Source organism: Pteronotus mesoamericanus, unplaced genomic scaffold (genome assembly GCF_021234165.1).
Source record: "Pteronotus mesoamericanus isolate MK-2021 breed Mesoamerican mustached bat unplaced genomic scaffold, CSHL_Meso_final contig_263, whole genome shotgun sequence".
Taxonomy (NCBI): Eukaryota; Metazoa; Chordata; class Mammalia; order Chiroptera; family Mormoopidae; genus Pteronotus; species Pteronotus mesoamericanus.
Window position 1 is genome coordinate 7,707,239 of NW_026555112.1, and position 12,828 is coordinate 7,720,066.

General features: G+C 35.8%; 1 protein-coding gene across 1 annotated transcript in view; it reads left to right on the forward strand.

Annotated features, from left to right (window-relative positions):
• Positions 1-213: 213 nt before the first annotated feature.
• NUP37 (nucleoporin 37) overlaps positions 214-12,828 on the forward strand; it is a 42,660-nt gene continuing 30,045 nt past the window's right edge. The window contains exons 1-3 of the mRNA XM_054574468.1: positions 214-273; positions 1,488-1,703; positions 10,692-10,816. Of these exons, the coding sequence (XP_054430443.1) occupies positions 1,548-1,703; positions 10,692-10,816 (281 nt within the window). The 5' untranslated portion in view covers positions 214-273; positions 1,488-1,547. The remainder of the gene's footprint in view (positions 274-1,487; positions 1,704-10,691; positions 10,817-12,828) is intronic.

Genomic DNA, 12,828 nt, shown 5'->3' on the forward strand with positions numbered 1-12,828 from the left:
TACTTAACAGGTGGGTGAAGAAGAGGCAAGACTCACCTATCTCAGGGAGTTGGGCGGGGGGAGGTAATCCGGGAGATGCAGACCCCACAGAAGTGAAGTCCTTCCCAATGGCAATTTCTGTTTGAGTTGTCGCGGGTTACATTTTAAATCTCGCGGGAGGGCCTGAGAACCAATCGCCGCTCGTGCTCTCTGACCTGGAAGCAGAATCTCAGCGAGCCGCAGCAACCCCTGGCTGAGACCCGTTCATCTTTGGCTGAATCCCGGCGCCCTCGGGTGCGTATCAGGGATCCTAGGGGGCTGTGCTGCTTCGCTACGGAAGGCCCCGACCTCCACTGGCAGCTCTTTACCCCACTTCCTCCGGACCTCGGGCTCGGGGAGGTGGTAGCAGGGTCTCCCCGGACCTGCCTGAGACGGGGAGAGGCGTTGAGTCTCTTAGCAGGAACTTCTCTTATTCCCTCCCTCCCCGTATCCTCCCAGCCCGTGTACTGTGCACTCCCGATAATGTAGTGAGACTGGGCACTACTTTCCTGAGCCATAGGAAGCCGAGTAGCCTAACCGCGAATCTTTTGCACTTCCCGCGATGTTGTGCCTCTGAAGGCATCTCAGATGCTGGTCACCTTAAGATAGATGCCCAGACTCTGATGCCCGCTTATAAGGTTACCAGTTTATTAGCTCCCTCAGGTGGGACTCATCTGATTCTCAATACATCCTCATCGGGTGTTTGATGTGTTTGGTACTGAGCCCCAACTGTTTTCAGGACAACTGTGTCCAGTTTAAAAAAAAGAGAGCGAGACCTCTAGAATTCGTAAGTGTCATCTGGGAATGCTACTTTTCAGAGTACACACCAGGCCAAGACAAGTTAGCTGAAGTTCTGTGCCTGGTTTTATGAATATTTCATACCACACATTTTGGCACTTTTTGCACATCCTTTGTTTTGTGTCTGCTTATATATAGCACTTTTCACACTGAACCAAAAGTATCCCTGGACTGTGAGCTCCTTGAGGCCAAGAGCTGTGTTTTTCTCTAGCACTTGTGTCCAACACATAGTAATGTTCTCAAATTCTGGCTCACTGTATGACCTTAGCAAGCTAATTAACATCCTGAAGTCTTGATTTCCTCATCAGTAAAAATGGGAACCATGGGTAGTACCTTGCTCTTAGATTTATGCAAAAATTTGATGTGATAATATCAGTAAAATGCTTAACATGACACCTGCAAAAAGTGCTCTGTAAATGTTAAGTATCATTAATTTTTTATAAATATATTGAAGTGATTTCCTCTTCAAGTACTCAATGTATCTTTTAAATAATCTAAACAAAATTATGGTGATTTATGCTGCAGGTGTCATTCACAAAGTGTTTAAACAAATACTTTAATTTTTTTGAGCCATCTGTGGCATTTGCAATACCGTATTTTTATTTTGATCATTTCCTGCAAATGAATAACTTTTTGACCGTTTCTCTCTGTGTCTGTACTATGATTCACAGTTTTGTGACCTTGTCCAATAGAAGGCTGTTTTTACAACTTCTCAAGCTTTGACATACAAGATGAAGCAAGATGCCACAAGAAATGCTGCCTACACTGTGGATTGTGAAGATTATGTGCATGTGGTAGAATTTAATCCCTTTGACAGTGGGGATTCTGGAAACCTAATTGCATATGGCGGCAATAATTACGTGGTCATTGGAACATGTATGTTTCAGGTTAGTGTACTGAACTGCAGTGAATGACAGTGAAGGTGTTTTCACTGGTAAGAAAGCATATGCAAACTTTGGTAAACTTTAGCTAAACTTTGAAAGAATACTGTTTGAATTATTTAAAAAATGATGTGAAAAGTTACAGAGAGACCTTCCCAGTGATTTATGCCTGGAATTTGTAGAAACACTAAATAACGAAAAAGGAGAATATAAGACTTCTCTTTTGCCTCATGATTACAAATGAAATATGTTCGTTATCAAAGATTATGATTAACTGACCATTAGTTTGTGCAGGGAAAATAATTAAATGAGACCTAATTAACACAGTTTTCCTACATTCCACTTTCGAACAGGAAACAAACTAATGTGGAAAGCCTAAAAAAATGATCCTCCAGAAGGTTTTATAGCTGTCAGGATTTTCTGCTTTCTATTCATATGCCCTCATACTTTTTATACATCTGAAGCATACATCTAGAGTATACAGTGTCTGGGATCATATTATTGAACAGTCAGGTTAGCATATAATTAATAGGGTTTTTTGAGAGTTTAATGAGTTAGTACATATGAAGTTCCTGGAAGGCATCTGGCACATTTAATGCCTACACATGTTTTAGCTGTCATTGATGTGGTCAGTGGTGACATTCAGGCATAACCCCTATTTAATCCCCAAATTTAAAATTGCTTTGTGGTGAGCACAAAGCCCATGTTTTCTCACAAGAAAGCTAGTGCAACATGTAATGAACAATGAGGGTTCAACTATCAGCAATCTCTGGTTAATGTTTTGTTTACCAGACTATTATTCATAGAACAGTATATCTCAAGGTTAATCAATGAAGTAATTTGTCAGTCATTAATTTTCAAAGGTTTAATATAGCTTTATTATACACATCATAAATAGTATTTCCTTTTTTTACTCAGGAGGCAGCTTAGTATCTTAGAATGTTTTGACATCATAAATGTAATTTAGCACTCTACAGTGCAATAAATGTATAAATTTATAAAAAATTATACTGCATGCATATTTATCCTAAGGGGAAAATATGAATTAAAGGCTTCAATTCGTTGGTTTCCGAACAGAATGCAAGAGCTCTTAAATTATTCCACATTTTCTTTTAGGGTTGGTGTAGGAATTTCTAGCTTTTGAGCTAAATGTGACTGACCCTCAGGCTGACTTCAGCAGGACTACTGGTTAGAATAATAAAAAGTCACATGATTAGGAAAACTAATATAATAACGTACTCTCGGCCAAGACTGAGGTAAAATCATTTTTCCAATGCAAACTATCAATTTACAAGAGAATAAATCAGCCCCCTACAGTTGAAACTAACTTTTTACTTTATTTTAAAATTAATACATAGAATAGTATTCAAAAATACAGAAAAAAAGATTACCTTTATTTCTAGAGTTATGTTCAGCTACAAATACTGAGGGAAAAAGTCAAAAAGGAAGAAGAAAGAGGAAAGAGGGAAAGGCAGAGCTGTGGGTGGCAGAGTGAGAAATGGAGCAAAAAAGGGAAAATGATAAAATGAGAAAAAAAAAAACTAGCAAAAACATCCGTATTGATCTGTTACAGTTGTGATCATGTGCATTGTCCCTGTTTGTCCTCATACCTGTGAGATTGGCAATGTAGGTCTTATCCCCAAATAACCTAAGGAAAGAATTAGATTTTTATTAATTTGGCAAGTAGTGAACACAAATTATACTATGTGCCAAGTACTGGAAATGTGGTTAAACAACTTTTCTGTCCTCAGAGAGTCTCCATTCTGCTTCAAAGAAGTGCAGGGATTTCTATGACTAGTAAATGAAAAAACAAGATGTAGACCCCACTTTTAAACCCCTGTACTTTTCCTTCTGTGCTGCTGTTCAGATAGGTCGAAGCCATGGTTCAGACAGTTACAGAGAATTGCATTCCAGTAATTTGCCCTTGGGGTTTCACAATAAATTATTGCTTCTCTTTGAAGTCATTTTTTTTATCTAATTAAACACTATTTAGCCTTGTCCTGAATCTTTCATGTTAGAACCTTCAAGTTCTATAACACCCGATTTCATGCCTCCTTTGTCTTGAGAGAAAACTAAGTAAAGGCAAATTGAATTGAAAGATTGCAACATTCCTGTCAGAAAGGCAATCCTCAGTCTAAGACTGGTAGGAAAACACTGTCAATATAGTGAATTTGAACTTAAACAAAGCATTTTTCAGACTCTCATATTGTTCTTTTGAATAAGATGGAAATTTAAGCTGAACGATAGTCGTATTCACTGGTGTCATGTACTTGTCAAACATTCGTGAAGTGCAGATCTGGCGCAGGAACTGATGATACATGTTAAAAACAAGGACCCTACCCTTAAGGAAAGGTTTAAATGTAAACCAGTACAATAAGAAAACTTCTATAAAAGTCCTGTGTGTAGAGGGGAGAGGGAGCAATGAAAGTTTCCAATTCTAGGCAAAGGTCATCAATAATGAAATGAAGGCTTCTACTGTGACTTGGATGAGAACACTTGACTTAGGCGAGCACATTCATTTTATACAGAACATGAAGTTGAGGGTCCCTAATGTTTTGGATGGCAGACTTCATCTAACAAATACTTTTTGTGCACATATTGTATGTCAGACTGCTCAGATTCCAAATACTGTATAATAGATTGAATTAGTGGGTCAAGTTGAGCAAGCTAAAATTTAATAAAGATGAATATGAAGTCTTAACATATTGTGACTTCCGGCTTTTAATCACCTGGATGTTCGCCATGAATCCGAGCAGTGATTAAACTGCCAAAGGGAGCTAATTCAGTGCTGTCCAATAGAAATATAATGTGAGCCATGAATATAAATTTAAATGTTTTTTAATAAATTTAATAAATTTAAATGTGGTAAAAAGTAACCACATTATGAAAAGCGAAAAGCAGATGAAATTATTTTTTTACCTAGCATATCCAAAATACTTTATGTATAACCCAATATAAAAATTATTAATGAGAAATTTTATATTTTTTATACTTAGTCTTTGAAATCTGGTGTGAATTTTGCACTTTATAAAGTGTACATGTCTCAGCTTGAACTAGCCATATATCAAGTACTTAAAAGCCCCATGTGGCTAGTAGCTACCATATTGGACAGCACAGCTCTTTATTCTCTATTAATTGACAGTAATGTTTAATGTTTACTTCAGTTCTCAGCAGTGTATTCTGATTCAAATGAGATAATGTATTTGAAGGCATTTCAGAATGGCATTAAAATGTTTTAAACTGTCACATAAAAGAGGTACTAGACTCAGAATGTATTTTGTGTTACTTGTCAGTTCTATTTGAATGGAGTTGTTGCTTATAGTTCTTGAAGGCAGATGCCAAAGCTCCTTCGTTAAGTCTGTTCCCCTAATGGGGAATGAGCTATGGCCAGGTATTTGCCATCACTGAATTAGACTTAACTCTTTATGTTTCCAGAGAGCAGAATTTGGAGTGAGGAGTAGAATTTACATGAAAAAAAGACTTTGGTTTAATATTAAAGAGAACTCTTTTAATAATTAGGTCTACCGTAAATGGAATAAGCTCCCCCAAATGGTAGCTAGTTCCTTCTCACTGAAAGTGTTTGGGGAAGGGTTGTGCAAACTCTTTCTCAGATGTTCTAGAGATTCAAACATTCAAGGAAAGACGTAACCTAGGTAAACTTTTTGGTCTCTTCTAGCTAAAATTCTGTATTTGGCCTTAAATGGGTGTGGTGGAAAGGCCTGCCCCTTTCAAATCCTTAGAATAGCCCTTTCATCAACCTGGCTTTGCTCCGACCTCAAATATGCTGGAGCCTTGTATAATCATTTGTATTATAGCAAGTTTTCCAAAGTATCTTAATTTCCTGCCTATACAATACTGCCTACACCCAAAATAGCATTTGTCTCTGCCTATACCACACACACACCCTGGCCTTTTAGTTGGCTCAATGGCAGACGTTGCTGCCAGGAAAAAAGGTTTCACTGGTAATACATAAAGCTCAGGCTATACCGTTGCCGGAATTTCTTTATCCCTACGACCACCCAATAACTCCATATATACTTTGGATAACAAATTACGGGACCTAATTGTCAACACTTACAGTAGCAAAATACTCTGTGTTTTGATAGTAAAAACTTCATTTTTAGAAGATTGATTTGTCGAGTGTAGAAAAATAGATGTAACCCAAACTATGAAGTCAGCTATGATTAGGCTTCTAACCTTATTTTAAAATTGCTTAGTGGTTGCTGCCTTGGCATATCTGGCTGTTAGCCATACAGTTATACACACAAATTATGAAGTAATAAATTTGACAGTGTTTTTCTTTCCTTGATAAATGCATTTTTATCCTTTTTTCATTTATGGAAAAACTTTATTGTTAACTCTAAGTTCACCTGAAATTCAAATTTATTTTCAAGGGGCATCTGAATTATGTAGAGAAAGAGATATGTAATATATTTGTGAAATGACTTTGTTAAGGTCACAAAGGCTGTCCTGGAAAAATCAACACATCCACTAGGATTCAATTAAAGAAGATGTTATAAAACTTAGCATTTAGATTCAGGATGAATGGAATTCTTAGCACAAGCCTTCAGATAATATCATTTCATATAGACATATGTATTCCACTAAATATAAGTTTTACCTGTTCTAGATTTTCCCTGATATTTTATAATCCTATAAACTTTTATAAAAGATAACTATAGTCATTTAATACATTTAATAATTCCTTGGATAAATTTGTCATTAAAAATTTTGCTTTAGTCTCTAGACCCAGTTAGGGTATTGATTAAAATAATAAAACCATGGTTTATTTATTTTAAAAATCACAAAATTTTAAGTTTATATAAAGTATTTTAAAATATATGTTATCATATAAGGTATAAAGGATAAAAACAGATCCCTGTAGAAACACACACCTGCAATCTGTATAACTTTGTCAACCAGTGTCACCCCAATAAATTAAATTTAAAAAATTAAAAAGAAATAAATCAGTTATCTCTGGAATGATGAAAATATTTTTAAATTTTCTAAGATTAAGATTAAAAATATAAAAAAGAAAGGGAATGTTAGCAATTCTGTTGAAGCCCCTTGGGTATTCTTCCCTTACTGCCTTTCCTTCCCACTCTCAGAAAGTAGCTATATCTGAATTTTCGTGTTGATGATTCCTGGTTTTTCTTATCTAGAGTTACCGTATGTATAGGTGTTGCAAATCAATGTATTGATTTTTATTTTTTAAACTTTATAGCAATGATATTATAGATGTAACATGTTCTCCAGTTTGTTCCTGTTGACATTGTATATGCTAGATTTCTCCATGTCCAATATCATTTATTTTTCACTGTTGTATGGTGTTTTATAATATGAATATACTATAATAATCTATTCCTCTATTGGGTATTTGGGTTACTTTTAGTTTTTTACTATCGAAAACATTGCAATATGCATATTTTTTGTCGTCTTTTTTGCTGCCCTCCTCCTTTCATTTTTTTTCCTCCCTGATAGTTTGGAAGTTATACATGCTATATTTCTTCTTTTAGTGATTACCAGAGACACTTCAACACACATGTTTAATTAAACAAAGTCAAAATAATATCTTTTAACTTCTTCATGAACAAAACAATGACCTTTGATGCATGAACTGCTATCACCCCATCCAGACTTCCATTATTAACGTATTTTATTTCTCTTATCATTTTAACCCACAAATTCAATGTTGTTTTATATGGCTAACGTTTTGTTTAATTTACCCATCTATTTGCCTTTGTGTTTTTTTTATCATGTTCTTATATCTAAGTCATCCTTCTGGGGTCATTTTTCTTCACTAAAAAGCACAGCCTACCCTGGCTGTTGTGGTTCAGTGGATTGAACACCAGCCTGTGAACTAAAAGGCCACTGGTTCGATTCCCAGTCAGGGCACGTATCTGGGTTGTGGGCCAGGTCCCTAGTTGGGGGCTTGCAAAAAGCAACCAGTCAATGTTTCTCTCGCACATCCACATTTCTCTTCCTCCTTTCTCCCTCCCATTCCCTCTCTCTGAAAATAAATAAATAATATCTTTTAAAAAAAAAAGCACATCCTTTACTACAGGAAAGTGTTGATTAATAAACGTTGTTTATAAAAGGCCAGATAGTAAATGCTTTAAGCTCTGCCAGTGACTTAAGGTACCTCCTGCAAATTATTCTTTATTTCTTACAGCTCATTAAAAATATAAAAACGATTCTCATCTCATCAGCTATACAAAATTACACCATAGGCCAAATTTGGCCTATGACCCATAGTTTTACAGGCTGCTTTAGGAGATTAGTGATTATTTATTGACACTAACTCTTGGATTTTTGTTTTTCTAAAAATATCTTTAATACAGTTTGATTCTTGGGGAAAAAAAGAGTTTTGTTGCCTACAATTTTAAAACATTTTCTCTCATCATTTTGAAGATACTATTCCACTATCTTCCTGCATAATTTTGTTTTTTCTGCTGAGAAGTTGATGATTATTCTAATTATCATTTTGTTATAGGAAACCTGTCTTTACTCTGTCTTCTGTTGCTGAGATACCCCCCCTTCTCCCCTCTCCCTTCTCCTCCCTCTCTTTCCTCCCTTTCTCTCTCTCCCTATCCCTCAGTCCCCCTCCCCTTCCCATTCCCCCTCCCCTCTTCTCTCTTCCCCTACTTTTCTCCTCCCTTTCACCCCCCTTCCTCTGTATATATATCATGAGAATTCCTTTGTGTTCTAAAATTGCACTATGTTGTATCTAACTGCAAATCTCTTTTCATTTAAGCTGCCTAGGATTTATTGCTCTTCCTAAATATGCATAAAGGTGCCTCTCATCAAGTATGGAAATCCATTGCCATTATCTTTTCAAATATTGCCTCTTCCTCCATTCCCTCTCTTTGCTCTTACAGCCCAAATTATATATATGGTGGAACTTTTCACTGAATCCCTCCTAACATCTTTTTGTCTTCTCTTTGCTACATTTTGTGTCATTTTTTTCAAGTCTGTGTTCTAGCTACTCTAAGTATTGGTTTTGTTTAGTTCTTTTTAAAATCTGCTTGTTCACTTTTTATAATCTCTTCGTGATAATTCATACTTTTGATTACCTCTTCTATTTCCTTAACTATATCTTTTTATTTAATTTTATAATTTAATATCTTCACAAGTTTGATTTTTCTGTTTGTATTTGTGTAGGAGTGCATGCATATAAAATCATATTTGATTAACCTATCTATGGGAACTTACTGAGACCTGGGTAGAGTTAGTTCACCCAAAGAGCACATGCCTTTGTCAAGTGCTTAGGGCCACACCCAGCAGATGACCATTTTGAAATCAGTTGTCATCTTCTGGAGCCCATAGTTAATGTGAATTCAAGCCCCAAAGGGCCATCCAATGGTTGATATTTCTCAAAAATTATTTCTTCTGTTATTTGGGCTTTACCACAGTAGGTATTTCACATGGCAATTTTAGTTTTAGGGTATTTTTATTTCTTCCCGATTTCCCCATTACAGGTTCCAGAGGTCTCATCATCATCCTTCTTGGGCAGTCACTGGGCTTTGTCTTCTGTCCCCTGCAAACGGAAACTGTTATTTGTTATTGGATACGGGCAGATGCCTCAATACTCAGTTGCTTTTCTGATTTGAATTTTTGCATTGGCATTATTTTTGTAGTGAGAAAGCTTTTTAGGTCATTGTCCTAATTGCCAGACACAGATTACTTGACTTTTGAAACTTCATTATTTTTCCTCATCTGCACATGAGAATAAACTGAAATCTTTTCAGCAATACTGAGCCAGGAAAATAAACTCACTTCATTAAACATCTTACCCAGAATCAGATATCCAATAGACTAAATTAGCACATTGTTATGTGCACATTCATTATTCATAAACTGTAACAGTATAGATGAACAATTTGTAACATCTTACACATGTATTGCCATATATAGTACTATATATAATACTATGTGACAATCATTAGTACTTATTATAATGAATTTACAACCTAAGGTTTCAAAGTATCTGGTACATAATCAAAATTTTATGTTTGGTATGTATTTTTTTACACTGTTAGTTGCTAATACATGTATGTTAATTCATTTACTTATAATATTCTGATTGGTAGAGCATTCCATTTTCATTGTTCTCTGTGAGGAGTGTTTACTATTAGGCATAAAATGTCTCCTGAGTAAGGTAAAGTATAACATGTTTACTGTTTGTTTTTACTTGCCTTCAAGAGTTATTTTGTGAGTCTTAGGCAGCTTTAGGCATTTTTGCTGTTATTCAATGAACCAAGTAAATCTCTATATCCAATCTGCTCTTGAACTTTTCAGAAGACTCTACAGGAGGTCTTTGAATAATGTCTTTTTAGTTGAATGTCATTTTGTTACAATGTTGATGAAGAAAAAAAACAGATTCTTTGTGCAGTTTGCACATTTTCCCCAAGTCTCTTTCTTCTGGGTACCCAGTTTCCTCCCACGTCCTAAAGCTGTGCGTGTGAGGTGAACCGGTGTGTCTAAATGGTTCAGTGTGACTGAGTGTGGTGTGTGTTAAATGTACCCTGCAACAGAAGGGCGTCCTGTCGAAGGTGGCTTCCTGCCTTGTACCCTGTGTGGCTGGGAGAGGCTCTAGCCACCCACCACCCTTGACTGGAAGAAGTCGGTTGGAAAATCATTATCTTACTTGTTTTTATTAATCTTTCTTACATGTAGGCATAGCTCACATTTCAGTGTTTAATATTAGAAGTTTTTTTGGTCTCTACTTAGAAGATTGGTGGTGTTTTTGTGACGAGGCAAAATATGCCATAGGAACTTCCTGGTTTATATCAACTAGCCTCTGATAAAATTGGTTTCTTTATCTTGCTTGAAGTTGCCATTTTGAAAGAGTTAAAAAAATTTTAAGAACCTATCAATGACATTAAGAGAGGACTTAACTGTACATGGTTTCCTGGTAAATTCTTTATTATAATGCTATACAGAGTATTATATTGTTTGCTCCCATAAGTTATAACATTTACTGTGTATTCTTAGGAGGAAGAAGCAGACATTGAAGGACTTCAGTATAAAACACTACGAACAATTCACCATGGAGTGAGGGTTGATGGCATAGCTTGGAGCCCAGAGACTAGACTTGATTCGTTGCCTCCAGTAATCAAGTAAGTTAAAAATTTTTAAGTGCAGTATTTATTAATGTTTGTGTTAAGCGATCTGAAGCCTTTTATCATTAAGGACTTTTTTCCCCTCTATTTCCATTTTCTCCAACTCTAGGTAGTAGATATTTTAACGTTTGCTATATTATTTCATAATTTAGGCTTATTGTCTGAATTTGTGGTTTAAATATGCAGCCATGGCAATGATACCTTGATCGCATGTTTGGGCCTAACAGGGAAGCTCTCTACCTGGGATTTATCCGAATATTTTGTCTTCACTGAGTTTACCACTTATTGAAAGTATAACTCTCTTAAAAGAACTAAATTTGATGGAGTCATCAATCCACCCTTTTGCCCTATACATAGGCCAGGGTTACATTTTATGTTTGACAGTACATAAAACTAATCTAATCTTTGGGCTTTAGTTTTTATAAAAGTATTTGAAAAGAATGATTGCTTTTTGCAAAAAACTATAACACTACCTGCTAAGACCTTCTTCACAAAGAACATACTATGTCAGATTATTTAAGGTTCATTACAAAACACTAACTTCGCAGGTTCAATTCCCAGTTGGGGCACATGCCTGAGTTGTGGGTTTGGTCCCAGTCAGGGCATGTATGAATCGATGTTTCTCACCTGTATGTTTCTCTACTTCTTTCTCCCTCCCTTCCCCCTCCCGAAAAATCAATAAGCGTGTCCTCAGGTGAGGATTAGGGAAAAAACAAAACGTTAACTTTGCTTCCACAAATACCATCTCTATAAAAGATATGTCTTTTAATAAACAGTACTTAGCCAACCACAAGTTGGCTGTTATGAGCTATCCTCACTTTTTTTAAATTAAGGGCTAATTTACATACAGTGAAATTCTCAACTCTTAAGGGTACAGTTTCACCAGTGTTAACAAATGCATACACTTGTATAACCCACCCACTGGTAATACTTACTGTTTCTGTCACCCCAAAAGATTCTTGCCCTCCTTCCCAGTCAACTTCTCTACCCCATCCCCTTCCAAAGCAACCATTGATCCAGTTTCTATTACCAGAAGTTAATTTTGCCTATTCTAGAACTTTATATGAATTGAATCATACAGAATATATTTTTTGTGTCTGGCTTAATGTTTCTGAGATTCATCCATGGTGTGTATATCAATTGTTCATTTGTTTTTACTTTTGAGGAATATTCCATTACATTGTGTACATATCCTGCAATTTATATCCTTTCTCCTACAAATGATCATTGGGCAGTTTGCATTTTTTTAGCTATTAGGACTAAAGCTGCCTTGAGCATCTCTGTATACAGCTTTTAGTGGCTATATGGTTTCATTTATCTTAGGAGTGGAATTACTGAATTAGAGGGTAGACATGTATTCAACATTTTAAGAAAGTACCAGTTTCCACAATGGTTCTGCCATTTTATATTCCCACCAGCAACCTAAGGGTGTTCAACTTGCTCTACCTACTCTCCAGCATTTATTGTTGGCAATCTTTAATTTTAGCCATGGTGGTTAGTACGCAATGACATTTCCTGACGACTAGTGCTGGTGAGCACTTTTATGTGCATTCTATTTCCTACCTAAGAAATTTTCACCTACAACAAAACAGTGAAGATATTCCATGACTTGATCTAGAAATTTTTGCAAACGTTAGCTAACTGAATTTTGAATAATCTATATGATAGCTCTTGTCAACATACATATGTCATTGCTAATAGCCAGTGTGCTGTTCATTTCCTTTTATATTAAAAGGAAGTGTTCAGAGACTTTGGAGTTAAAGAAGGGTCAGTCAACAGTCTCTTTCCATTCTCTAATAGATTTTGAAAACTATAGAAACTGTCTTCTTCCCATGGTTTTGCTTGGCACCTGTTTTCCTGTCCTCTTTTTAATGGCTTTGCTGTATTGTTTCATCTTTTTTGTTGTTGTAGCTTTTTGATTAACTGCCTCAAATCCTTTTTGGAACTGTACCAATATAAATTATAAATTCAAAACATGAACCAGCGATTAATTTTAAAAACAGTATTTT